This window comes from Petromyzon marinus, chromosome 10 (genome assembly GCF_048934315.1).
Source record: "Petromyzon marinus isolate PM22_M1 ecotype Great Lakes invasive population chromosome 10, UKy_Petmar_22M1.pri1.0, whole genome shotgun sequence".
NCBI lineage: Eukaryota > Metazoa > Chordata > Hyperoartia > Petromyzontiformes > Petromyzontidae > Petromyzon > Petromyzon marinus.
Genome location: NC_133676.1, coordinates 7609744 through 7636837, shown reverse-complemented (window position 1 = coordinate 7636837; position 27094 = coordinate 7609744). Strand labels below are relative to the sequence as shown.

The 27094-nt window shown below is 44.3% G+C and overlaps 2 protein-coding genes across 2 annotated transcripts; one reads left to right on the top strand and one right to left on the bottom strand.

Moving 5' to 3' along the window:
• The first annotated feature begins 576 nt into the window (after window positions 1-576).
• YME1L1 (YME1 like 1 ATPase) lies at window positions 577-13981 on the top strand. Its single transcript, XM_032951531.2, has 19 exons — window positions 577-814; window positions 3539-3682; window positions 5114-5285; window positions 6098-6199; window positions 6541-6650; window positions 6802-6949; window positions 7272-7355; window positions 7685-7773; window positions 7884-7974; window positions 8963-9115; window positions 9382-9514; window positions 9701-9763; window positions 9998-10110; window positions 10234-10389; window positions 10876-11027; window positions 11400-11526; window positions 11753-11826; window positions 11975-12061; window positions 12465-13981. Exons 1-19 carry the CDS (start codon window positions 785-787, stop codon window positions 12642-12644), a joined length of 2208 nt encoding a protein of 735 aa, XP_032807422.1. The 5' UTR covers window positions 577-784; the 3' UTR covers window positions 12645-13981.
• Window positions 13827-27094, bottom strand: TUT1 (terminal uridylyl transferase 1, U6 snRNA-specific). Its single transcript, XM_032951530.2, has 10 exons — window positions 26883-27094; window positions 23597-23787; window positions 21259-21468; window positions 20877-20991; window positions 20459-20583; window positions 19744-20033; window positions 19526-19635; window positions 18713-18835; window positions 18523-18615; window positions 13827-16025 (listed from the first exon to the last, which is right to left on the bottom strand). Exons 1-10 carry the CDS (start codon window positions 26956-26958, stop codon window positions 14881-14883), a joined length of 2478 nt encoding a protein of 825 aa, XP_032807421.2. The 5' UTR covers window positions 26959-27094; the 3' UTR covers window positions 13827-14880.

The window sequence follows — 27094 nt, the reverse complement described above, 5'->3', positions numbered from 1 at the left end:
GTACAGCAAGTCTAGGCACGTCAAGAGTTGACACAATGCCCCAAATTGCTCTTTGTAATAGGCCCTTCCGATAATAATATAATATACGTAAACGATCATAGTAGCGTCAACAATTACAGAGCACGCTACTAAAGTGCTCGAAATGCACGTGTCGTTACGTGTTTTTACTACGAATGTGCCACTCGATCACGTAGAGAACCGTTCGAAACGTGATGCGTCCATCTCAAGCGGGAATTTCCGTTTGGGGAAAAAAAGAAAAAAAAACCCACATTTGACTTAACAGGTATAATGATTTATAATAACAAAAACCCCCCAAAATTGTACGGTGTTTCAAAAAAATGTTAACACTTAGGAGAATTTGCAACAAAACCGCCCGGAGAAGATTCCAGCCATGCATGTGTCGACAACGGTGGCGAACAAGTGGAGACTGACTTTTGGAAGCTATTAACATACATTTATTATCACGTTACGGTGTATTATCCCTTCTTTGTAATTAAAAACATTGTTTTTTAAGCGCCCTGTAAAACGAATCGCGTTCGTCCTCCGTGCCTCTGCGCGACCCGTACGGAATGCGGTGACGTCACGCGTGTGACGCGCTGGATGCCCAGTGGCGAGAACGAAGCGACTGTTAAGGGCACGACAGAAGCCGCGTCGGTTACCACTAAGACGGAAGATTAATAATAATAACAACAGCGACGACAACAACAGTAAACAACAACGCTACAGGAGAGTGGTCTCAACGTCGACAAGCAGCCGCTTGCAAGAGAGCAGTCCGCAGCAAACCATGTTCTCGCTCGCCACGCTACCGTCGCAGGTAAAAAGTCCCTCCGGGTCGCCGCGGCCTGGGGTTAGCAACTTCACTCGGCACCACCACCCCCCCAAATCTCCCCGAGGTTACCACCGTCGATCTCGCTACGGTTGATTCAATAGTTTTTGTTTGTCGGCCGTCGCTGCACGTCTCGGTCGACGCTTCGCTGTCTCCTAGTCCACGTGAGCGCGGCCCTCCCCGTTGTGAGTGACGCATTGTGGAGTCGATTTGCGGCGAGAACGTCGGGCGCAGCCAGGGAGATGCCTTCCCACGGCCCCCTCAAACTCGGCATAACCCTGTCAACACGCACGGGGTTAGCCCGTAATTATTATTGTACGGGGAAATTGAGTTTTCAGGTCCGTATGGTCGTAAAAAATGCGTCTTTGTTTGTCTCTCTTTCCTTGTGATGGGACTTTGTAGGATGGACGTTGAGGTTTGTAAGGCGCATGGGGTGACTAATAAGGCCTGAATTGGTCTAATAATGTAGACACTGATAAGGGCTTGACAGTTATGCTATACACTGCTATACATTACACTACTATACACCACTGCTATACACCCCACTAAACTTTTTACTGCTTAACACTACATACTATACACTACAATACTATACCATACCTGTCAACACATACGGTTTACCCCGTATTCTTGTACAGGGAAATAGAGTTTTCAGGGTCATACGACGTAGAGCCGTTTCAATGCGGGCAACAACAACAACAAAAAAATGTGTTTCTCCCTTGTGATGGAACTTTGTAGGATGGACGTTGAGATTCATAAGGGGCACGGGGTGACCAATACAGTCTGAATTGGTCTGTGATAAGGTAGGCACTGATAAGGGGTTGATCACGGGAGATCGGAATATTCTCGGGAGTGGGCTCGGTCAAGCGATTGCGTCCCCCTTCAAAGAAGAGGTGGCTTAGGGAGATCGTACCCATTCAAGAAACGTTACATGCAATCTGTGCCCTCTGGGCTAAGGCACCCATTTTAGAGTTGGCTCAAGAGGGTTAATGCAATTCCATTTTACAGTACTGTGCAGTGTTGGTTATATAGGGTTCAGATGCCACCGCATCTCAAGACGCCGTACAGAACGTTGGAACATGGGCACCCCAGGGATAAAGGAGTCATTATTTCATACGCAGAAGCAGAGGGTGGCGCAGGAGTGGTAGGAGGGAGGTATTGTGCCCGGACCTGTGCAGAGTCGACAGCACAGATGGTTGGGGGAAAGGAGTTTCAGGTCGTGTTAGGGAGGCCGACAGATCAGGGGGGCCAACCCGCATGGGCTTCACCTTCAGGTGTGCGGGATCATACCCACTTAATTATTGACCATGTGGCTCGGAGATAATTCCATTTCAGAGTCATTGAGTCGGCACTCCCAAAATCCAGGTTGCGTTTCGCATTTTTAGTCGCCCATGATGAAACTGGATCCTTAAGTGTACGAATTGATCGTGTGAAGGTGGTGTACTGCTTTTCCCCAGCATTATAAATGGAAATGTCATGATTGACAATGCTAATGGCGCAATTGTAATATAAGTGGAAGATAAACAGGACCACTCGTGAGTTCTGCTTTTATCTACAGCTTAGTCGAATGTAAGTTTTACATGTTAGTAGGCATGTGGGCTGGTGTGACGCTAGTTTATTTTAGCAGAGTTCCCTATTTTTTTGCAGCTGTTCCTGAAATTTTCTTTAATGTCCACATTGTACCAGACACGCTTTGGTAATATATTGTTGGATTTAGTCAAACGTATTTGGAACTCAAACCCCACTCCGTACTTCCTGGTGATGCAGCTGTTATGAAACCAGTTGCATGTGTTCTAAATGCTTCCTCTGGGGACTGTTTTATTATTAAGGGGTGAAGGATGATTGGGTGGATGCTATGGGGGGGGGTCACCTTCACCCTTAGCTTCCAACAAAAAAACAATCTAAGTGTTCTCTTTATTAATTTAAGCATGTGTGTTGTGGTATTCCATGGTATTTTTAAGGGGTTGTTTGCTTTTAAACTTTGAGCAAACACACCTGTGACTTAACATTCACCATGAGGAAATATATTATTTAAATGACACTTGGTTGTGTAATGACATGAGAAGGCTGTTAGTACCCATGTTGCATGTACGTTGCATCACTGCTTAAAAGTCAACACTTGGCCGATAGCATCGTTCTATACTGCCTATAGATACGAATGGTGGCCAGAAATCTTTTAAATTATCTCACCAGGTTCATATTGCAGTATGCTAACCACTGCAATATCGCTCATCCCCATTTTACTGATTTAAAAAAATTAAGTACGTGTACTTCAACACGTGTTCCACCTATCGTATGTTAACGTAATTGGGCCAAATAAAGAAATACATGTGTTCGACACTGAGTTACGGAACAGACCAGATTCGCACCTATAAAAATTGGTAATTGAGAGAATCTGCAAATTTTTGTCAACCATTAGGTACAATGCACATTTTCCAGGACATGGATTGGCTCTGTGTTTGAGATTAGAGCTTACACATAGACTTGACACGATTTTCTGTGTTTAGTCAACAGTACCAATTGTACTGGAATGGTTGACCAAAACTTGGGCACAGCTATGTGAGCTTGGTACAGAACCCACCACAACTCAAGCACAACTCGATGCATATGGTTTGTGACCCACCTCAACTCCTGAATAACTATAGAGCAAGGTACACAATTGAGAGCATGGCACCCAACTGGCATGTGAAACTGCTGCTGTGTGTCGAGCAGGTGACAGTTCCACTGTCTCAACTTCTGAGTGCCTTGCACGCACTCAAGAGCGCCGCTAGCTCCGTGGGATCGGCGTCCGTGCAACGGCGGCATCAGGAGGCAACGGCCGACTTGGAACGCATTTCATCTGGATCTGATGACACGGTGCGTTCAACTGCATTGCTCCACATGCCAAAATTAGTGGCATTTCCAACTCCATGCCACGAGCAGACATGGCCGCTGCAAAGACAGGGTTTTGAGACAGAACAGCATTGCTGTGCCAAGTGCCAACCTTATTGGCTAGTAAGCCTTCGTTACCAGCGAGTCATCGATCTCAGGGATAACATCTGTCAATGAGCCTATAGTTGTCTTGTGTTTGTATGTGATTTCGTTTAGATATGTTAACGTATATTTACACAGCAGTGACATGCTATTTACTGTACAAGGTCATCATCAGTCATTATCTAGCCACATGTTAAAGGCCTTCCCACACTGACACTATCCATCATGGTTTTGCAATCCCATAATCCATGTGGCCCCTGCACATGAACACATTATCGCTCAATCTCTGAGGCATATTCTCTCCTTTGCCTGCCATTCTCTTAGTTGTCTGATCCCTGTTAGCAAAGTGTCCTGCCTAAGTTCACCAAATTCTCAAATTTGCGTTTGTTCTGTGATCCACATGTTTAATCTTTTGTTTTTAATTCCCAACATGCATCTCTGCATGTTTCGGTATTTTCTTTTCAGATTTTGTTACATTTTGAGTGTAATATGCTCCAATTGAAACTCTCTTTTTTAAGCACATTGGAAGGTTGATTTTCATTATAAAATCTAAGTTTACCAAACCTGATCCCAGTCTGCCTTAAATAAAGAAACAACAACTATTCCTAGTTTTTTTTACAAGAAATCACTGAAGAACTGCAAAATTTAATATTTGTATGAGAAAAACACAATTCCTATACAAGTTTTCTAAACAAAACATAATTATTGAGATACTAATGGTAAACACACTGGAAATGCATAACTATGGAATTAAAGACTGCATCTATGTGTATATTTGTTACACTTGGGAGAGGCAAACCAATCAAATCTGATCATTATTTCATTAGGATATTTTAAAAATCTGTTAAGACAACACGTAAACTTTGTCTGATTCGCAAGGGTGATGTGGATTATATCATACTCGCTTTACTACCCGGCTTCGCCCGATACTTGGATTTTTGTCTTGGATTAATACACGGCCTACGCGGAGGGTGGGGGGGGATGCGTGACGTCAGCAGGCACACGGTGTGACGCTGCCGCATGCGGGTGACATCACAGATGTCACGTCACCACTCACTTGCCGCGCAAAATAAATCCATTATTGCGCCCCCCCCCCCCCCCCCCCAAAATACAAAAGTATATTGTAATACTTTTGCATTGTGCACAGTCTGGAAGCTACCCACATGCCAAATTTCAAGTTTGTTGCATGTTGGGAAGTATGCTAAACATTTCGAACAGACACATTCACAAATGTCCCTTTTATGTATATAGAAGAAGAAAGATAAGTAGTACAAGGTGGTCTTGAGGAGGGTGTCGTGTTGTGGTATGGTGCAGGCGGCGCTGGTCTTCAGAGAGCTGGGGCTGCCGGAGCTGACTGTCGGCCATGCAGAGGAACTCCTCGGTCGGCTTCTGCCTCCTCCACAGCCTCCGTACGCGCTCCCCTCGCTCAGCGCGCACTGGAAATCTTCCCACACCTCCTCGCAGACCTTCTTCCAAAACAAGCATGGTTAGTGAGACCTGTGTCCGTGAATTAATCTTGGCACAAAGTGTACTTCAAAGCATGCACTTTTTAGTTTTTTGGCTTTTATTCTATTTTAGTTGTCAGTGTCCATGTTTCTGATTGATAAAAATAAAAACATGAAATAGTGAAAATACGAAAGTTAAAGATCACTTACTGTCTGTTAAGAAAAGTAAGCGGGCCTGGGCAGAACACGTCCTTAAAAGAGATGATGGCTGGTGGTTGAGATATAATACGAGTGGCAGCCAGAGTATCGTGTGGATGAAAACAAACTTTGACAATGTCATCATGACATGTAAATGAGTAACAAATGTGTACTATGAACAACTGACCACTCTGGGGTAGCTATCTCTGTGTGTCAACATCTGTGCTCTCACAAAAATTTAAGCAAAGTTGAACGATATTCTGGAATTTACAATAATGTTTAAATGATGCATTTGGAGTGTTGATGCAGTGGCGAGCACATTGTGCTTTGAACCCAGTGACCTGAGTATCCCAGCCTCAACTATTATCAGTGGCGAGTGATATTTGAATTGGTCCAAAGTGCACCCCCTTCACAATCTCACTAACCAACGTGGTATATATAGTATGGTCAACAACTCATGTAACTGAAGGTCGTGGGTAGGCCTCAATCTGGCAGTGGGGGTACGTACATTTTTAAAAATTGTCTTTTTGCAATTACCCATAAACGTTGCAGCCTTAAACAAAACTGTATTGCTCGGAGTGTTTGTCTTAAGATGAAGCTAATTACACTGATGTGTGTCTGAATGTCTTTTATTATGCATCGCATACGTGTGAAGGATTTCCTGCCAATCTACTGAGACGCAACTCGTCCTACATGTCCTCCTACCTGCAGCCCTGCTCTGTGCCCACCGTTAGCTACACCCTGCAGTTGCTGCATGGTAAGCACTGAAAACGCTTCTATTCTGCCATAATGTAAAACTCCACATTCCTGTGTTCCTGCGGATTACACAGTGGGTGGAGTGGTGGGGCAGTGGTTAGTGCACTGCTGTAAGCACAGCGACACAAGTTAATCTTTTGACTATGGTTAACATCACTGCCGAGTGTTATTTGAACATGACCTTAAGCTGCATTAACCAGTGTGTCGAAGTATGATGAAACTTCCCCCACAAACGACATGGTGGAGGGATGCCTTCATCCAGCAGTATATTTAATAAGGGACTCAAATACTTAACAGGTGCATAGCGTATTGTGAAGGCTGAATGTCACCGTGATGCTGCAGGGATGGATCAGCGGCGTGGGTTCAAGACCCTGCGCTTGCACGGGATCCGTCGCAACACACTCCAGGATCGCGAAGAGAGAGGAGAGAACAGTGGACAAAATTTCGTCAAGGTATTTCTGATTTTCCATCACAGGCTTGAAAGCCCCTTCACGACCTGAAAAGTATACAGCTGTAATTTGTGGTTGCTTTTAAAGCAGTGTGTATGTGTGAGAGGCTGTCGGTATTTACGAAACAAGTCAAAATATAACTCTGGATTTTTAGGGACTGCTAAGGGACAAGGTCGGAGAGGGAGAAGACCTGGATAAGATACTTAAACGGAAGCATATCCCTGAGGGTCACAAGGACGCCTTCAAGACTGGCTTTGCCGAGGGCTTCATGGCAGTGCAGACGTTCACACAGCGGGCCCAAGGCAAGTGTTTCCTGCGCGACACTTTTTCTCCCGGTTGGTTTACCACCTGTCCTGTTTTTTTTTCACAATTGTCCTCTATTTGAGGTAGCAGTTCTGGAAAACCTGTTAGTCTTCTTGGAACACATTTTTTTTTGTAAATTACGAGTAGTTATCCCTTCTACTTCCCATCATGTGTCTCGGTTTTTTGCACCTCAGGTGGAAACTATAGCTACAGCTCATTGTGTGTGTATATGTACTTGTACAAGTTATTTATGGCACTAATCATCTCTTGCCAACGGTCATGTGAGTTTGCATTGCAATGTTGTGTTTGGCTGCCGTACAGAATACCAGCGGAAAAGCAGGTTGTATCTGCTGGCGTTGATACTGATCGGCATCTACCTCCTATACAAAAACCCATTCCTCTCTGGTAAATATGCATGCTTTTTTATGTTACAACATTGTATTTTTTTCAGTTTTTAGAATCATCTAGACATCCTGCACTCATATTCTTCATCATGTATTGACAAACTTATTGACTGAAATGTAATTAGCTAGGTTATTTTGCGTCTTAATGCGTGTGCATGGAGCATGTATGTATCTTTAAAGGTGTTTTTTTATAGTGATTTTGCCTGATTCTGCATTTCGATTTAAAGCTTTTGTGACTGCAAAGAAGATGATTCTGCATTATTAGATTTGTTTTCATCGGTGATCATGCTGTGTCTATAAATACCGTCTTGTTGTTTTGTCCTTTAACAGCGGCAGTGCGATTCCGCACATCGACAGGATTTGATGCCTCGGTGGACCCCATCACGATGAAGAACGTGACATTTGAGCAAGTCAAGGGGGTATTTCTGATCTTCCTCTTTGAAAAGCATGCACCGCTGGTGGCAGCCTTTGTTAATTTGCTCGCCTGTGTTGCCCTGGCAACCCTAACTTTGCGCTGTTGCCCGTTCAGGCTGACGAAGCGAAGGAAGAGCTGCAGGACGTGGTCCAGTTTCTGAAGAACCCACAGAAGTTCACTGTGCTTGGTGGCAAGCTGCCAAAAGGTAAGCGCCTTGTCATATTAATCATTCTAATTCTGCCGAATGTTCCACATTCTGCATGACAACACAATATTGTAGCCAGGTCACCTATTTAATGATAGGGCACAGATTTGTAAGAAATGTGTGTACTCAAATACCAAAGCTAAAGGACACACAACTCTTGTAGATATGCACTTAGGTAAGAAATTGCAGCATGAGTTGAAGCTTCGTACATGACAAAAAAATAGACTTTAAAGTTATTAACATCATGATGGTACTGTGTAGTGGCTGTCACGGTAACAACGTCATCTTAGTAATATGGAATATGTCAACGCAGTGACATCACTTCAGTGCTATAACGTGTGTGTCGACTCGTGTAGGAAATTGTGTATGAATGTACTTACAAGATAAGATCTGTTTTTCTATATATAATGGAAATTTGTGAATGTGTGTCTGTTCGAAATGTTTAGCATACTTTCCACATGCAAGAAACTTGAAATTTGGCATGTGGGTAGCTTCTAGACTGTACACAATGCAAAAAGTATAAAAATAGACTTTTGTATTTTGGGGGGGACGCAATAATGGATATATTTTGCACGGCAAGTGAGCGGTGACGTCACATCTGTGATGTCACCCGCATGCGGCAGCGTCACACATTGTGCCTGCTGACGTCACGTATCCCCCCCCAACCTCCGCGTAGGCCGTGTATTAATCCAAGACAAGAATCCAAGTTTCGGGCGAAGCCGGGTAGTAAAGCTAGTCTTTACTACCCGGAGTGACCATTTAAATTAGTGTGGTCTGCTGGATTCTCAGAATACCCCAGAGTGCATACCAAGTTCAATGCACATATACCCGGGAAACTTTTCTTAGTCTGTGACAACGAGCAAATGTAAACAAATCCTGGAAAGATGAAAGAGCACTGCCACAAAACGGGCCTTTGCTGTGGCTGCTCTGTGCCTTGTCGGCAAATTTGATGTTACGTTTCTCTCTTGTTATTGCTGTGTGTGTCCAGGCATCTTGTTGGTGGGCCCGCCTGGCACAGGCAAGACCCTGATGGCACGTGCCGTGGCTGGGGAAGCTGATGTGCCCTTCTATTACGCCTCGGGCTCTGAGTTTGACGAGATGTTCGTGGGCGTGGGGGCCAGCCGCATTCGAAACCTATTTCGTAAGTGACCGTGATAAACAATTGATACTGGCCACTTTGACAGCAAGGTGTACATTGGGATACACTACAACCTAAAACTGTGGGCTCTGCTTGAGGCATTAATCTGTTGCACTGTATGTAATGTTGTCGAATTCAAGTTTGTGGATGTCAAAGTATAAATGACAATTTCTTCGTCATTTATTTGGCCTGTGCCAAGGTCGGTTAACGATCTTCTCATTCGTTTGTGATGTGAGGAGTTTAATTGTAAATGGCTGTTTGTGATGCAGGTGAAGCAAAGGCAAACGCTCCGTGTGTCATCTTCATTGATGAACTGGACTCTGTTGGTGGCAAGAGAATTGAGTCTCCCATGCATCCGTACTCGCGACAGACCATCAACCAGCTTTTGGCAGAGATGGATGGGTGAGTCATACTGTTTGCAAGCACCAAAACACTGTAGCTATTACCAGACTACAGCTGATTTAATCTTACTTCTGTCTAATTAAGTATTCCGTTTAATAAGTAATGCTTGCACAGTGCCTGTTCAATTACATTTGCATTTGGACACTATATGCTGTGCATGCTTTAATTGATATATATTTTTTTTAGGTTCAAGCCCAATGAAGGAGTGATTGTGATTGGAGCAACTAATTTCCCTGAAGCTTTGGATAAGTATGCTAACTTTGAGGTTTTTCAAGTATAAGAGTGGCAATAGTTTTTTTAAGCTGTCCAGTGTATATTTTTTATCATTACTGACATACAATCATAATAACTATTTAAAAATCTAATTCAAGTGAATGACAGTGTGTTGATACATTGTTGTGAAATGCTGTCATTGTCAGTCAGTACTTGTGGTCATGACTGCAATGTGCAACTTGTAGACTAGACGTGTGCGTGTGTGTGCAGTGCCTTAGTGCGGCCGGGCCGCTTTGACATGCAGGTGACGGTTCCGCGTCCCGACGTCAAGGGACGCACAGAGATCCTCAAGCTCTACCTCAGCAAGGTCAAGATGGAAAGTGGTAATTCGCACCTCTGCCTTTCACCAGCACACAATCTCCACCTCACACGACACAAACCGCTTGCCACAGCTTCACGAATTGTTTGGCAATGGTGGTAAAGTCGTTGTGCGGGCACCCTCGCAGGTGTGGATCCGATGACAATCGCGCGCGGCACAGTGGGCTTTACGGGCGCCGAGCTGGAGAATCTGGTGAATCAGGCGGCGCTCAAAGCGGCCATGGATGGCAAGGAGGTCGTGAGCATGGTGGAGCTGGAGTATGCCAAGGACAAGATCCTCATGGGTGGGTGTGGATGGAGGACATCATATATTATTTATATAGCGTCTCACACATGCACGGCAGGTCTGGAAACACTGAAATAGCATTGACGATGAGTAACAGAAAAATCCCAAAACATATGATCACAACAAGCATAAATTACATGGAATACGTAACCTAAAGACATTTTATTCAAGGCAATGGTGCACCATAGGTTTAGCGATGGAAGTTTAACTTGTAGGCTTTCAAATTGTTTTTTAATTTACACCTTTAATTGGGCACTGAATTCCATAGTTTAGCAAACATCTGAAAATCTCTAATTGTGATTCTTCAATGAGGTAAGCCGTCTTTGTTGATCAAAGTATCTGTCCTGCCTTATGTATCAGCAACCTGCAGAGTGCAGTCATTAATGCAGCAAACGGTTACAGCTGGTACTGTATTGAGATGTGTGTGACAATGCAGCCCGGCAGAGTTACAATACAAGTCTCACACTGCTTCTGGCTGCTCCAGGTACGGAGCGTCGCAGCGCGGAGATTGACTTAAAGAACAAGACCATCACGGCGTACCACGAAGGCGGCCATGCGCTCGTGGCCTTCTACACCAAAGATGCCATGCCCATCAACAAGGCCACCATCATGCCCCGCGGGCCCACACTGGGACACGTGAGTACCGCCCTGCTGAATGGAATTACTTTCTCAAGGGAATGGTGTATAGTCAAGTAAGGGACATGGAAACATTAGTCTGCTTGTGGCATGTGCAGCTATTAAGTTTGTTTGATTTCTATATCTAGTCATACTGGGAAGTACCATTGAAATGGATGTGGCTTATTTGTGCTCTTTATGGAAAAAATACTCGTGTTATTGATGCTTTACGGTTATTTTTGCATTTTTAAGTCTGACTTTTTTATATTAGCTCGGTAACAGAGCAGCACACCTTCATCGACATCCCTGCACAAGTTTTTTCTGGTGGCATTGTGGGAGCGTGATGGCAGAAGACTTGCAAACGTTTACCTTTGCCCGTCTACTCGGGTGCAGGTCTCCTTGCTGCCAGAGGATGACCGGTGGAGCGAAACCAAGGCCCAGCTGCTGGCCCAGATGGACGTGAGCATGGGTGGCCGTGTGGCGGAGGAGATCATCTTTGGGCTCGACAACATTACCACGGGTAAAACATGCATTGCCTGCCATTGCAGCACATGATTGACATGGATGTAGGTTATTAACAGTAATATTGTCAACCAGCTCTGTGAAGATTTCAGATTATGTATCATTGTAATTGTGTATCACAATTGCTCATAGGTTATTGCTGTGGTTTAATATTTATGTGAGGGGTTGATACATTTGTGTGGTTGTGGAATGTCAGATTAATAAATTACTTGTTTTTTTTTCAGGTGCATCAAGTGATTTTGAAACTGCCACCAAAATAGCAAGTCTGATGGTGACCAGATTTGGCATGAGTGAAAAGGTAAATGAAGGTTCCATAAAATGTATGAAAAGTGTGCTTTAACAGCATAGCTAAGCTTATGATTGCCATGCACATTATTGTGAACTATACGTTTAACTTCAAGGACTAAGTTGCTGTTTTTTGTGCTGTACTTTGTTGTGTGATGCAGCTTGGAGTGATGATTTACAAAGATCAGGAGAAGCTCAGCCCAGAAACCCAGTCTGCTATTGAGACTGAAGTCCGGGCCCTGCTCCGGGTAAATACTCCAGCTAAAATTGATGCCAATTTCCTTGTGTGTATGGCTGTATGAATGAATAGTTTAACATTTGGTGATATTAATATTTAAAAAATTAGACTATGCGGAATTTAATGGTGGTTTGCTTTCAATAATATATCAAGTCATTATCTTAAGGCCACCTATTGGCGACCTAGTGAATTTTGGAATTTCACGTTTTGTCTGACTTAATCAATGTATGGGAATACCTAATTTAACAAATTAAATGTAGTTTTTCCATTGTAGCAATTTTGCAAATCTTTTGCACACCTTTGGGCCTCTTCCATTTCGGGACATGTGAGTTGATACTCCCACCCTTCCTGGCATTGATCAGTTGTGCGGCCGGTGTTCCTCCTACAATCGCACCGTTTGCGCATGACCACAGGACTCGTACGAGCGTGCACGGAACATCCTGAAGGCGCACTCACGGGAGCACAAGCTGCTAGCCGAGGCGCTGCTCAAGTACGAGACACTGGACGCACGGGAGATCCGCTCGGTGTTGGAGGGCAAATGCCTGGAGGAGAGACAAGTAGCTCTGGCAAAGCCCATCAGCCAGGCGCTGTAACGCCAGTGTGACATTGAACGTGCACTGTTTTCGTACACTTTGCTGTGAACTTGAATGGAGAAAATATTGGGTTGTTTGGGAACGTGGTGAGAATCTGTCCTGTCTTTCAGTCGCCTGAAAGACCCAGCTACTGAAAATAACTTGTCAATACAGGCCCATGTTATCCATGTTTCAAGTACAGCTGATGAGAAAGTGTAATGAGCAACAGCTAAATTTTAGTGACTTAAAGTAAACTTTTTGCTGATCAGAAGCCTGATTATTTTGGCATTTGGAAATGTTAAACTTTTTTTTATTGTAAAGGAGCCAGTATGAACCCAAGTACAATGAGTGCGAGAGACCTTAGTCAAACCCGCCAGACCATGTAGCATGTGATGGCAGTGTAGTCTGATTGTGCTATGGGTAAAGGTCCTGTTATTTGTTTCAATCACAATATATGCTGCTGAACATTGTTTTAAATATAGTTAAATGGGTCAGCTCTCTTGTTATGCTATACTTGGAGTGCATAATCAGATGCATCCCTACTAGGCTTTTATGTTTCACTCCTACCTTTAGCCCGTTGCTTCGAGTCTTGATTGCAGGTTACAATAACTTGCAGTTTCTTGACCAGGATGAACCATGTCTTTTAGGGAGGCACGATAATTGGAGCCATTTCGGTCAAAGCCAGTAACAGCAATAAATGAGCAGCAAGTGGTATGATAAACAGGTCCCTGCAGGGTGGGCTGGTAGGACAAGTCTCTGCGCTGTCTAATGCTTATTTTACACCCAACAGCACGAGATTTCACTAAGTTAAAGTATTGAAAGGGGACGGACGGACAATCTATTGCAGGCTGGTACACTCAGTTTACAACTTCGTTCCTACCAGTACCAGTCGTCCATAGGAGAGTACAGGGCCCTGAGCAATTCATACTGTGTTGCCCCCCCCCCCAACCATTTACTTCAAACTAAACTGAGTATTACATCTGACACCAAACCACTGGGCTCTCCAAAAAACGGGGCCCGGGGTGGTCGCCCAGATTTGCTGTACCTTAGGGACATCTCTGATAACTTGCATTCAGCATTTAAACAATGCACATTTTCTTTAAAAAGGTAAGTTTAGTCCCTCAGTTTAGGACATAAAATTCAGATTGTTTAAACATGTTTCAATTTGTATGTGTGTGCTGAAATGCAGTCGAGACAACCAAAGCCCACGTCTTTATTTATTGAAATTGTTTCCCCGAAATACAGTGTCCAATATACTGTACAACAAACATTGCTTGCAAAATAACGGCGCTTCGGACCATTATCTGCTTCTTGTACTTATAAAACTGTAAATAGTAAAATAAAAGATTCAACAAAAATGTCACGAGCCGATAAACTTTCAGGAATCCTTGTGCGGTTAATACCATTTGCGCAGCTTAAATGGTATTTTGAGACTGGCGAAATGTAGTCGCATGCCACTTTCACCACAACTGACATCACCTCAGGTATAGTCTTCAATGGCCTTGAAAAGTCAATGTGTAAACCACACTCGCGTAACATGTAAACCGCATGGGTGCCACATTTGCACAATATTTTGTAATCTTGCTCACAAACGTCCCACTTCAGTAGATGAAAATTTGACGTTGGCAAATTAAATAAGGGATTACAAAAAGTAGTCGCTTAAAAAATGTAATCATTGGTTTACACCATTTACAGGTTTTGCTCACTATGCAATTTCACGTACATTTGGCTAACCTATTTCTACTTTGCTATATGCCGTTTGAATTCACTCGTGCGGCTGTGGTTGGGCGTGGGACAACATTATTTCCTTTATGTACTAGACAGCTATTTCCTGTGATTTCACTTAATGCACCCTTTTTTTGGAATGCCTCTACCGCATAAAGCAAGGGAAATCTGTAATTCGAACATAAATATTCCAAGACTTACAAACGTCTGGAAACTACAACTAGAACCTGTGCGGTCATAGATACTAAGACTATAACACGTTGCTTTTGTTAATGACATAACCAAGATATGTTTAAACAGTACCCTGTTAGTCCAAGAAGTACACTGAGCTAAAGTCAAACTTGCCAGTATTACTTTAGCAGCACCTTTTAAACATTGCAATAGTAATATCAAATACTGTCCTTTCGTATTAGGCCATTAGGTTGGTAGAAGGCTGCAGGTATTTGGTAAAGGAAAAAAATGCCAATTAAATAAATGACAAATGCATTGAATATAAAGCTTGCTTTTAATGAACTGTGCAGCAAAAAACACTTCAGCTGTCATGTTCCAGGCACTTTTCCACCTGCTTGGGCAGGAAGTAATCGAGAAAGTGAAAGCAGTCTTGGAAGGAGTTCTTTTCATCCTTGATGGGAGTGACTGTGAGCAAAGCCTTCGTGTCCTGAGTGCCGCCAGCCAGCGCGGCCGACAGCGTAAAGCTCAGAAGGGGACCTTTATTTTCATCACCTGCACCGGTGCCCGAGCTTTGCTTTAGGATCGCCTCTGTAATCCTGGCCTCTTCTTGCACAATGGTTGGCAGGGTGGACTCCACGCATGGCTCCTTTAAACTAGCAGGCTCCTTTGCAGATTTCTGCATTTCAAGCTTAACCTGCCGCTTGACTTTCCGTCGTCCCACCCAAATGACGGCGGATATGCTGCAAGACCACCTGACAGACCCTGTGACACAACTCTCTATTTTGGCCTTCTTACTGCTGCTGCAATGGCCACCGTCATCATCTGGGTGTGTTCTCTTGGAGCAGGCAGACAAAGTTTGTTGGACATCAATTTCTTGAGGCATTTTCTCAAGGTGTCCCACTTTTGTTGCTTCAGATTCCTTCGGTTCGCTCGCCAAAACATCATGTCTGCGAACATCAAACTTGAGCACCTCCATCAGGATGCGTTGAGTTAACTGGCAAACTTTGTTAAACCAAACGCCCCTAAAATTGGTCGCCTCTTTCATTTTGTTCTTCAGCGTTTCTGACATGGACGGCACTTTGAATGCAATTTCTATCGTGGTCTTCGTGGCTGCTGCATTGGATGAGGTTGGGTCAGGAGACCCCATAGGCGAGATATCCTCCCCTCCTGTCAGGTGGAAGAGCTTAACCAGTCCCCATACCTTCCCCTTGGTGGATTTGTGCTGGTACTGTAGGCTGCGACAATACTTACTCGCTACATCGCACTCCTTTTTAAAGCGCCGCGCCATCCGTTCCGACACATTCCCAGCCACATTGTGGTTCAGCTCAAAAGGATCCTGCACATTGATCGGCCCCAGCTTTAATTTCGGCTTGGCATTCGCTTCCTCGGTCTGGGAAACTCCAAAAAATTCCGCCACGGGAAAAACTACACCTTCTCGTAATGATATTACTGAGCCAGAGAAGTCAAATGAAGCATAAAATTTGAAGAATTCTGGCAGCAGTGAATCTGTAAGGGAACCAACACTGTTATTACAGTAAGAAACTTGGCATTATGCAACAACAAAAACCATTCACAAATTTTCAAACAAGATGGCTGTTAAATTTTGATTTAAAGCTTTCGTGACTGCAGTAATTCATATTCTTAGTTTTTTTCGGTAAAGTCACGTTGAAGAGAAACAACAAAATAAAATATATATAAAACAATAAAAAATTCTCACGACGTTTCGACCATAACTCAAACGGTCATCATCAGGTGTGTCGGTTTGCATAAATTTATTTTGAAAACGGCATATTTATTTATATATATAAATAACGTTTGCGTCACGCGCAACGATTGGCTGTTTGCCAGGACTAGTCCATCTATTTTTTGAAAAGAGGAGGGGGGAGACGAAATTTGTTTTTATGTATGCTGTTTGAAAGCCACTGTAAGCGTGAACAATCAATCAAGAACTGAAATTATTTATCAAATCTTTCCAATGATTGCTAAGATAGAATCCATCTTCTCGGTTGAAATTGTCTCTGTGTTTGTATATGTGGATAGCCTCATGAACGAATCTCTCATGGAAGCCAGATGGCTTACAAAGAACCTCCGTCTTGGAAAAGTCAATGGCATGTGAGCCTACTGAATTAGAACAATGATCTGCTACGGCCGAGGTGTTGGTCCTACCGTGTTTAAGGTCTGCTTTATGTTCACGAATGCGGTCCGAGATATGGCGTTTGGTTTCTCCAATGTAACTACTACCACAGAGGCAACTTAGTTTGTAGACACCAGGGTATTGTATGTCCGGAATCACATCTTTTACAGACGGAACCAGATCACGGATTTTATGTAATGTGTTGAAACGGACCTGGATCTTGTGTTTATTCAAGATTTTGGAGATCTTTTTTGTGATCCCAGCAATGTAGGGTAAAGTGATGGTTTTGAAAGGCTCCTCAAGAGGGTTCTTCTTCATGGTTTGAGTGATAGCTTTGCGGATTGTATAGTCGGAGTAACCATTAGCCCTAAGAGCTTGGTGTACGTGCTTGAGTTCACTGCTTATGTGTTCCTGGTCGGATATGCATTGGGCTCTATGATACAGAGTCTTGATGAGAGAATTCTTCTGTGATGGATGGTGGTGGGAATCCGGTTTCAGATAAGCATCCGTATGGGTAGCTTTCCTGTAGACAGAGTGGCTCATTGAACCATCAGGTCTCTTTTTAATTAGGACATCCAAAAAAGGTATCTTGCCATCTATTTCGACTTCCATGGTACGTGGATGACACTTTTGTCATCTGGCCACATGGCCGGCCTGCTCTAGACCAATTCTTCGACCACATCAATTCCATACACCCAGCCATCAGATTTACCATGGAAGTCGAAATAGATGGCAAGATACCTTTTTTGGATGTCCTAATTAAAAAGAGACCTGATGGTTCAATGAGCCACTCTGTCTACAGGAAAGCTACCCATACGGATGCTTATCTGAAACCGGATTCCCACCACCATCCATCACAGAAGAATTCTCTCATCAAGACTCTGTATCATAGAGCCCAATGCATATCCGACCAGGAACACATAAGCAGTGAACTCAAGCACGTACACCAAGCTCTTAGGGCTAATGGTTACTCCGACTATACAATCCGCAAAGCTATCACTCAAACCATGAAGAAGAACCCTCTTGAGGAGCCTTTCAAAACCATCACTTTACCCTACATTGCTGGGATCACAAAAAAGATCTCCAAAATCTTGAATAAACACAAGATCCAGGTCCGTTTCAACACATTACATAAAATCCGTGATCTGGTTCCGTCTGTAAAAGATGTGATTCCGGACATACAATACCCTGGTGTCTACAAACTAAGTTGCCTCTGTGGTAGTAGTTACATTGGAGAAACCAAACGCCATATCTCGGACCGCATTCGTGAACATAAAGCAGATCTTAAACACGGTAGGACCAACACCTCGGCCGTAGCAGATCATTGTTCTAATTCAGTAGGCTCACATGCCATTGACTTTTCCAAGACGGAGGTTCTTTGTAAGCCATCTGGCTTCCATGAGAGATTCGTTCATGAGGCTATCCACATATACAAACACAGAGACAATTTCAACCGAGAAGATGGATTCTATCTTAGCAATCATTGGAAAGATTTGATAAATCATTTCAGTTCTTGATTGATTGTTCACGCTTACAGTGGCTTTCAGACAGCATACATAAAAACAAATTTCGTCTCCCCCCTCCTCTTTTCAAAAAATAGATGGACTAGTCCTGGCAAACAGCCAATCGTTGCACGTGACGCAAACGTTATTTATATATATAAATAAATAAATATGCCGTTTTCAAAATAAATTTATGCAAACCGACACACCTGATGATGACCGTTTGAGTTATGGTCGAAACGTCGTGAGAATTTTTTATTGTTTTATATATATTTTGTTATTTTGTTGTTTCTCTTCAACGTGACTTTACCGAAAAAACTAAGAATATAATATAAGATGGCTGTTAATTTGAGGAGCTGAAACTTACTCGGGGTGTCCGTGTTATCGGTATCACATTCGTCGGTCCATTCGCTCAGAAAGGAGCAATCCCAGCCATCCACCACATGGGTCTCCACCTCACCTGGTGGATTATTGACAATCGTTGAGCAATTCCAAACACAACTTAGCACGGACTACTTAATTGGACGTGAATGTACACTCCCCAGTGCCACACTCACCTGCGAGCTCCTTGAGTCGACTGACGGTGGGCAGGATGGGCGGCTGACGTGTCTGCAGGAAGTAAACCACCAGCAGGGTGAGGGCATAGTTGTTCAGGTGTGGGCCTCCTCCAGACGTGTTGCCTGAAACGTGTCCATGCAGCAACATTGTAAATTAACAACCTTTGCCATATCGTGAAATTCGTATTTTTCAATTAGCAAGCAGTGTGAAACATCACAGAAAGCACAAAGGTAAAATGTTTTACTTGTGAACACAAGTTTACAATAACATTGATTCGCGTAGCATCTAAATGTGACCGCACTGCAAGAAGCAGTAAAGAAACTGTATATTTGTGGATAGATGCCTTCACATGCAAAGGAAAATATTTAAAAATACTTTTTAAAAAACACGCTTTAATGAAATGTACCGTACTCGTAATGGCAGAACTCCACGACTCCTGGAAGTGGCCGCAAAGCTTGCCACAACGTAAGGGGCCGTGGTGATTTACAGCCAACGTTAGTTGAGCGTGGACAATTAGACCCAAGTCGAAACATAACATAAAAAAGAATGTTTAAAAATAAAAAAATTGATAGAATATAGTATTGTCATCAGCATGACATACACATATCAAGTTTGCAGTCGATACCACATTGGGAAGTGGGTTAAAATTGAGTTACAAGATTTGAGGATACGACAACAACAGACAGTGAGTTAAATAAAAGCGTGTAAAAATACAGATCTTGTACTTGAATTTGAAGAGGGGCAGGGAGTCAAGAGCACAGATTGCTGAGGAAGGTAGATTGGGGTGAGCAGAGGAGACTTAGTATATTTACCGGCCAGCTGCTTCTGTTTGGCCCAATAACGGACGGTGTAAACCAAAGGCTTCACACGACTGTCTGCCGCCGCATACAACTGCAACAGCTTCGTGTTTTGAACAGGTAGCCTGTAATAAGTCGAAGCATTTACATGGCAGATTACAATTATTATTCAATGGTCCTATTTCCAAACTTAAAACAACATTGTTGAGACACTGATTGCCAGAAAGATCTACCTGTTGTTGATCGTGATGTCACACTGGAGACCTGACTCGCGGTGTATGAACTTGACGACTGGCAGGCGGGCTGTCGGGACGGCCTGCACCTTGTGCACGCCCGGCACGCACTTGCGCAGCACCAAGGCCACCATTTCCAGCACCTCGGCCGGCAAAGCGCCCTCCAGGTCCACCTCGGAATGCATGGATTCCTCAGAATGCACAGATTCATCCGACGACTCATCTCCCCACGAAGTGTGCCCTTTATCTTCCTCCATGGGTTCGGTGGTTTTCTTTGCTTCCTCTTCCTTCTGCAATTAAATGATCTTCAATTAGAGGTGTAAAGATGCGTCGGCTCATCAATTAAAATAGATTTTGAAATCTAATATGCATTGAATGGCATGCACGAAAACCAATATTTTTTTCCAATCGTATACATTGTAATGTGTTCACGACTTCACGTAACTCAAGCAAGCCGTGAGCGGCTACTACATTCCCTATGATGTAAAAAAATAATTCTTGCAACTCTGTAGGGTGATAATTCATGGAATCGCAAAATTAATACTAATTACATATATTTTAGAGGTTATCACAATTACTCTAACCATGCTAGTGATGTTTATTCACGAATGTTACTTAAACCATTACGGTGAATGCTGTTTATCCACTAATTTTAGTATAATAGTCGTAACTAGTATGAAAAAACACACGTGATTTATTACGGTAACATACAAACCTCGGTTAATTTTTGGGATTTGGCTTGGAAGGTTTTTGCATTTTCCAAGTCGAGGAAAAGGTCCATGTCAGAACCGCGCAAGCCAAAGCCATTCACGGTGGAGCCAAATGGGTGAATAATGCACCCTGAGGAAACAAAAACACAGGCGCAACAATGAAACAAGAAAAGTTATTGTTACAATGTAACCCCGCAAGAAAAAAATCTATCCGTGGTTTCGGGTTGTATCGTATTGTTCGTCACGAGGTCCAACATTTCACTCCACGCTCTGGGAGCTTCCTCACGAATTGAATGTTCAGTTCCAGCACGTGGACGGAGCGTTGGACATCATGCCAAACATCACAAAAACACAACGGAGAGCTGTGTGGCACAACCGTGAAAACCTAAGGTGGTGTGATAAATGCGAGGTTAAATTCTAAACCTGGAAAAAACTCGGTGAAGACCTCCTGCAGGAGGTTGACAAGCAGGTTTCGAAGCCGCACTGCACTCTCCGACAGCTGAAATACTCGCACCAGCTGAAGCATCTGCTCGTCCACCTGCACACCAGTCACAATGCTCGAGTGAACTGACAATCATTCCAACACCCAGCTTTGTGTAAAAAAAAAAAATCCCTAGCCCTCACTGATGGGATGCACTCTATAATTTGCATATTTAAAATATGAAGTTATACATTTTTGAAAAAAAAAACACGTGATTTTTTTTTTTATGGGCCCTTTTGAAGTTTTAGGCCCTGGACAAATGTCCCGCTTGGTTTTTGATGACAGCGTTACTCAAAACCTGGCCCTGGGTATAAAATGTTTTACGGTCTCCTGTTGGCAGAGCAAAGTGGAGAGCTGCTCCAGGCCCATGAGCTGGCCCTTGCCGCCAGCCCCCTTCTTGCGCACGACGACGTGGAATCCCTTCTTCTCGCGGGGCTTCACGCGAAGGCACTGCCCATTCATGACGTGGTTGTTCTGGGAAAGTATCACCTCCACCGCGTCCGCGCTTTCAAACTCCACAATGGCGTACAAACCCTACAAACACACGTGTATATTAACAGACGTAAAGATAAACAAGTGAACACAACTGCAAACGTACTTTAAGACCACAAATGGCTAATGGGCGGTGATACATCATGAATGATTGGCTTTATATATATGTAAATCACCTATGTAACAAGTTCACAGATTCTTTAAATAAGTGTAATCTGCTTTACGTATGAACTGTAATATTTCTGATGTACTTCATTGAGTATGTCTTTTGAAAAGCAACAGACTGAGTTTATTACTGTATGAGTTTGGAATGCCAAGATGTATTCCATTTGTATCTCCTGCAAAAAAATGTGTTGAGCAACAATCAGTTATGAGCGATGAATCATACTTCACCAGTCACATTTAAGCATAGCTGCACCTCCCATACGAGATGCACCGTCATCGCGTACACCCCGTGGGCTGGTGTAGTACCAGCCCACGGGGTGCTTGGTGAGCCCTGGGATAGCGCGAGCACCACGCATAGCGTGCGGTGCGGGCCCCCACAGGGAGAGTGAGAGAGTGTCAGCCCAGGGGCAGGGTTGCCCCGGGCCATGGCACTCTGGTTGACCCCGCAGACACGTGATCTGGAGTGTCCACAGAGAGGCCCCCAGGTGGGGGGACCAGGGGGTGATCACGTGTCTGGGGAGATCTCTCGAGAGAGAGATCGAGAGGGAGCTGGAAGGCTCCAGAAGGGGGCGGGGCCAAGGGCAGAGCAGCCCCGACCCGTGGGGGGATATAAGGCGGGTCCCTGAGAGGGATCGGGGTCGCTGCATTCTACAAGCTGGAAGCTCTACGTCTCAAGCTGGAAGCTCTACGTCCTACGAGGCAAACACGTGGTAGTGGACACGAGTGAGAGGGTCCGACCCTTCGTAGCTGTAACTCTGTATAGTGTAGTTAGCTGGGTGGTCACCACCCTAGGCTGTATCTGGTAAAGGGGCAGTTACCCCTTTGTGTTACGTGTTACGAATAAATGTGTTGCCTCTAAAAGGAACAACGTCTGCGACTCAGTTGGACCGACTACACTTCTGTGCCCAATGTCCAAATGAGTAAAGAAGATGAGTTAATATTCACAAATGTGGTCAGCTATCCGTTTTGTCAAATTAAGTAGCTGAACAAAGATGGTTAATTGATTTGTGCCAGCGTGAGGGTCTGCACCAACCATAGCTCTCACTACGTTTGGTTTCTAATTGGGGTAAATAAGCTGATTAACACATTCCTGCGGAGGGAGCTGGTAGGAACGTTGGGTTGCTCGGTCAATGGCCAGGGTCAACGGCGGCGTGCTGTATTCCGGAAATATGCCCGACTGTGAGGGCGGGCACAAGCCGGAGTGAGTAGGTTAAACGTTGAGTTTTATAAGGGCACCACGGGGTGACCAGCCCCTCCCCACCCAGCCCCACCCCTTCCACCCCCCATCCAGCCCCACCCCTCCCATTTTTGGATGCACGACGGACAGACACAATAATCCCCTGTGGGCTGGTGTAACCAGGAGGCTCCTACCAGTATTATTCCTCATATTTACTACGTTTCTACGATCACTGGGAACTAGACTCTGCTGGCCAAGGAACAACCCACGAATGGCACAAGGCCCTGAGCCATTGCTCTCCAGGCCCCATGAGACATGAGGCTTTGTGGGCTCCCCTCCATTCCGTTTCCCTGCCCTCGTGTTTTCTCTTATCCTCCATCAAACAAAGGTTAGTGTTTAAGAGAGTTTCATGTAGTTCATGGTTAAATTTAACTAACTTGAAAACATATTCTTAGTTCTTTCGGTAAAGTCTAAGAATATGAATTACTGCAGTCACGAAAGTTTTAAATCAAAATTTAACTTGAAAACATTTATATTTTTAACTGGACATTTTTAACACAAAAACGAGTCATGCCATGGCCTGCACACCTCACTTCTATTTTGACCCAGTAACATCTGGATGGTTTAGGGGTCAGCCTGACTTTAAGCATGCAGCATGGGTCAAGAAGTAAGTCCCAGGAGCCAAGAACTGCAGGGCTGCAATGGGAAGACGACTCTTTGGTTCCAAAAGTGACCCTGTATGGTTCACGATGGCCAAGCAAACACGGAATCAAATTTCTGCCTCATTCCCTGACCGCTCGCTCCAACAACCGCAGCCAAACAAACCACCTTGTCTTTGTCCATGATGATGCTGGAGACGCTGCCGAACGCCATGCAGTAGTCTGTGATCTCCAGCTGCGAAGTTCCCTTTGCAAAGCCACTCACGAACACGCTACGCTCCTCCTGTGCCTTCCGTAACGCCCGGAGACCCACGAGTCGTCGGTGCTTCTTTCCACCGAGGTGGGCGTCCAAGCTGGGCTCTGCGAACAGCGTGCGGAGTGGACGCACCCAACAAGCACTTTCATCAAGAGGATACACTCACTATCCCTTACCCCATATGGCACAGTATAACACGCCCTGCTAATGACCACCACCACCAGCACCAGAAACTGGCTGGTTCCACAAATTGTGGTAACCTTGCAGTCAAAATTTAAAACTCCAACATACATATGGGGTGTCATTTTCCAGGTTTTAGAAATATGGATAATTTACTACACAAGTCAACAGTTTCACACGCAGCTAAAACGGAATGCACCATTAGAATTCCAGCATAAACGCAAAAGTCATATTGTGATGTCTCATTAACAATTATTCCTCATCAAAACAGGCGGACAAATTATTTCCACCTGATTTGCAGTCCTAATTGCCTGACACGCTTTGCCCAAAAAAAACCCCTGCTTCTTGATTATGTTATTCACAGGTTGAAAATGTCTCAATCATTTAAATCAACTTATGTTGCCTTTTCACATTCTGCCAACCTGCTTGCCTTGGTCATGTTCAGGAGGAATAAACTATAGTTAGGCAGTTCTATTTGCAGCAGTTGGAAAATGATTGTGACACCAGTGGTACACACAAGAGATTACCATTCCACATATCCAGGTCCTTTAACATCCACTTGACAGCAACGTGTGTACAATACTGTATTTATAGAATAAAATGCGAGGTGACCATGTGAGGGCGGTATTGTCACCCATTGCATTTTATCCCGCTAGCCACTTATTAATGCCCATGGCCACATAATCCAAATGCAGAGCCTACTCGCCAAAGGGTCTTCGGGTTCGATAATGCTTCATTGGATACCTGAATTATATAGGTTAGATAATGCAATTAATCAACTACGCTCCTCACAAAAAAATGAAATTCATTCATGAGTATCTACAGAGAGGCCCACATTGTAAGATTTCTTGTAAAATGGTCCAATGCGCAGTCGGAGCGAGCAACGATTTTGAAGGTCTAATTGATCTTGGAGCTTTGAACCCCATGTCAAAACCCCAAAGGGGGGTCCCCCCCCCCCCCCCCATTGAAGGCTGTGGATGAGAAAGGCAACACACACAAACCTTAGCCTCCGTCCAAAGGTTATGGGGAAACTGCCGCCCCTCCTATCTTACAGCCTAATATACACGGTTCTGTACTGTATACCTGCAAATAGAAGTCTCTCGTCACAGGCGCATGTATAATACCTACACGCAAAGTGTGTTGTAGACACGTGCATGGATACTTATGTACTGTGTATGTATGTGTGTGGCGTGTGTGGCATGCGTGGGTTGGTAAGTGTATATCCGTGGTACATGTATGTCTATGCATAGATAAGTGGTACACGTGTTTCTCCATATGAAAATGATACATGCATCTCTATGTGTACGTGTTAAGCGGTACACGTGTTAAGTGGTACGTGTGTGTACGTGTTAAGTGGTACACGTATCCGTACGTGTTAAGTGGTACACGTGTCTGTACGTGTTAAGTGGTACACGTGTCCGTACGTCTTAAGTGGTACACGTGTCCGTACGTCTTAAGTGGTACACGTGCCCGTAGGTGTTAAGTGGTACACGTGTCTGTACGTGTTAAGTGGTACACGTGTCTGTACGTGTACGTGTTAAGTGGTACACGTGTCTGTACGTGTTAAGTGGTACACGTGTTTGTACGTGTACGTGTTAAGTGGTACACGTGTGTGTACGTGTACGTGTTAAGTGGTACACGTGTGTGTACGTGTTAAGTGGTACAGGTGTTTGTACGTGTACGTCTTAAGTGTTAAGTGGTACACGTGTGTGTACGTGTTAAGTGGTACACGTGTCTGTACGTGTTAAGTGGTACACGTGTGTGTACGTGTACGTCTTAAGTGTTAAGTGGTACACGTGTGTGTACGTGTTAAGTGGTACACGTGTACGTGTTAAGTGGTACACGTGTCTGTACGTGTACGTGTTAAGTGGTACACGTGTGTGTACGTGTTAAGTGGTACACGTGTGTGTACGTGTTAAGTGGTACACGTGTTTGTACGTGTACGTCTTAAGTGGTACACGTGTGTGTACGTGTTAAGTGATACACGTGTGTACGTGTTAAGTGATACACGTGTGTACGTGTTAAGTGGTACACGTGTGTGAACGTGTTAAGTGGTACACGTGTGTGTACGTGTTAAGTGGTACACGTGTGTGTACGTGTACGTCTTAAGTGTTAAGTGGTACACGTGTGTGTACGTGTTAAGTGGTACACGTGTGTGTACGTGTTAAGTGGTACACGTGTGTGTACGTGTTAAGTGGTACACGTGTGTGTACGTCTTAAGTGTTAAGTGGTACACGTGTGTGTACGTGTTAAGTGGTACACGTGTGTGTGTACGTGTTAAGTGGTACACGTGTGTACGTGTTAAGTGGTACACGTGTGTACATCTTAAGTGTTAAGTGGTACACGTGTGTGTACGTGTACGTCTTAAGTGTTAAGTGGTACACGTGTGTGTACGTGTTAAGTGGTACACGTGTGTGTGTACGTGTTAAGTGGTACACGTGTGTACGTGTTAAGTGGTACACGTGTGTACGTGTTAAGTGGTACACGTGTGTACGTGTTAAGTGGTACACGTGTGTACGTCTTAAGTGGTACACGTGTGTGTACGTGTACGTCTTAAGTGTTAAGTGGTACACGTGTGTGTACGTGTTAAGTGGTACACGTGTGTGTACGTGTTAAGTGGTACACGTGTGTGTGTACGTGTTAAGTGGTACACGTGTGTGTGTACGTGTTAAGTGGTACACGTGTGTACGTCTTAAGAGTTAAGTGGTACACGTGTGTGTACGTGTACGTCTTAAGTGTTAAGTGGTACACGTGTGTGTACGTGTTAAGTGGTACACGTGTGTGTACGTGTTAAGTGGTACACGTGTTAAGTGGTACACGTGTGTACGTGTTAAGTGGTACACGTGTTAAGTGATACACGTGTGTACGTGTTAAGTGGTACACGTGTGTGTACGTGTTAAGTGGTACACGTGTGTGTGTGTACGTGTTAAGTGGTACACGTGTTAAGTGGTACACGTGCGCGTGGAGGGTGGGGGGTGTCTGTGGAATAGCACTCGGCCCGCATCCCGCGCGCTCTCACGGTTGGGAATCTTCACGTCGCACAGCACGCAGAAAAACCCGCCCGCCGGCAGCGTCTGCACGTCTGAATCCTCCATACTTCACCGCTAATTGTGCTTTAATCGATCGACGGACGCGGATTGTAGATCATCGATTAGCAATCAGCGACAGCACCGAACGCACTCCACCATGCGGCATTTGAAACCAGGCGCGAATATGCAGCCCGGCAGATTC

Coding starts and splice junctions, on each gene's coding strand:
- YME1L1 (XM_032951531.2), top strand. CDS start 785: ATGTTCTCGCTCGCCACGCTACCGTCGCAG. Junction 6,200..6,540: donor CACCCTGCAGTTGCTGCATG/GTAAGCACTGAA, acceptor GTGATGCTGCAG/GGATGGATCAGCGGCGTGGG. Junction 6,651..6,801: donor GTGGACAAAATTTCGTCAAG/GTATTTCTGATT, acceptor CTGGATTTTTAG/GGACTGCTAAGGGACAAGGT.
- TUT1 (XM_032951530.2), bottom strand. CDS start 26,958: ATGGAGGATTCAGACGTGCAGACGCTGCCGGCGGGCGGGTTTTTCTGC. Junction 20,584..20,876: donor CTTCACCGAGTTTTTTCCAG/GTTTAGAATTTA, acceptor TTGTTTCCTCAG/GGTGCATTATTCACCCATTT. Junction 20,034..20,458: donor AATCCCAAAAATTAACCGAG/GTTTGTATGTTA, acceptor ATTTAATTGCAG/AAGGAAGAGGAAGCAAAGAA.